Source organism: Gekko japonicus, unplaced genomic scaffold (genome assembly GCF_001447785.1).
Source record: "Gekko japonicus isolate JY-2015 unplaced genomic scaffold, Gekko_japonicus_V1.1 scaffold1915, whole genome shotgun sequence".
NCBI classification, from domain to species: Eukaryota; Metazoa; Chordata; class Lepidosauria; order Squamata; family Gekkonidae; genus Gekko; species Gekko japonicus.
Genome location: NW_015167109.1, coordinates 209,819 through 211,120, shown reverse-complemented (window position 1 = coordinate 211,120; position 1,302 = coordinate 209,819). Strand labels below are relative to the sequence as shown.

Sequence of the window (1,302 nt, the reverse complement as noted above, 5' to 3'; positions counted from 1 at the left end):
GGAGGTATCTGTGAATGTCCTGCATTGTGCAGGGGGTTGGACTAGATGACCCTGGAGGTCCCTTCCAACTCTATGATTCTATGATTCTTCACCTGCAGCCACAGGTGGTATTTTCTTTCCTTCTCGAGATCTCCATACCCCACTTTTCTCCCCAGTGGGAACCCAAAGCAGCAGTTATTTCTATTCATTTATGTATTTTTGCTGTCGAGTCTCAGCCGATTTATGGCAACCCCATTGGGTTTTCGAGGCCAGAGACGTTCAGAGGTGGTTTGCCATCGCCTGCCTCTGCCTAGCGACCCTGGACTGCCTTGGTGGTCTACCGTCCAAATACTGGCCAGGGCTGACCTTGCTTAGCTTCTGAGATTTGATGAGATCGGGCTAACTTGGACTATCTGGGCAGGTATATGTATATGTGGAACACCTGGGAAGCCGCAGGAAGCGGTCGCAGCTACAAGCATAGACAGCTTCAAGAAGGGATTGGATAAACCTCTGGAGCAGAGGTCCATCGGAGGCTATTAGCCACAAGGTATAGATGGAAAACTCTGTCTGGGGCAGGGATGCTCTGTATTCTTGGTGCTTGGAGGGGGGCAACAGGGGGAGGGCTTCTGGAGTTTTGGGCCTGCTGGTGGACCTTATGTTGGCGCCTGTGTTTTGCCACTGTGTGACACGGAGTGTTGGACTGGATGGGCCATTGGCTTGATCCAACATGGCTTCTTTTATGTTCTTATATTTTGAATTTTTCTTACAGAAAACAGAAACATGTATACTTTTAAATTCTATACATATGCCAAATAGTTCAAATTTATATGGGAAATAAGTCATACATTTTATGTTGTTGAATGAGTAAAAGAAATCTAGGTTTAACCGGAATGTAAGAATTGTATATATTTTAGTTTCTCAACAAACTTTTCTTTTTTTCTGGAAAAAATTTTCCTCTTATGGTTTTACGTTAAGCCGTTCCTCCACCAGACCCTAACGGCATCTTCCGTCTTTCACTGCGCAGGGCTGCTGGTGCGGAGTGCGGATTTTAATCAGCCGGCGGACAACTATACAGTTTGCCAGGGGGACAACGCGACGCTAAGGTGAGCTACCCGCCTCTGACAGTGAAATGCGCATGTGCGTTTAGGGGACCTTTCTCCCTGCAGGTTGCTTCTGGGAACCTTCCTTGACGACTTGCTGTCAAAGTATGGCTGGGTTCCTCTAACTTTATGAAACTGTGGTTCCCCTTCTTCCTAAAGAATGTTGTCCCCGCTCCCCCCCCCCCCCCCGGGACACGCTTGGTTATACCTTTTGACGGGGTTT

General features: G+C 47.7%; 1 protein-coding gene across 1 annotated transcript in view; it reads left to right on the top strand.

Annotated features, from left to right (window-relative positions):
* IGLON5 (IgLON family member 5) overlaps positions 1–1,302 on the top strand; it is a 67,008-nt gene that overhangs the window by 24,262 nt on the left and 41,444 nt on the right. Inside the window, 1 exon segment of the mRNA XM_015412946.1 lies at positions 1,004–1,082. Within this exon segment, the coding sequence (XP_015268432.1) occupies positions 1,004–1,082 (79 nt within the window).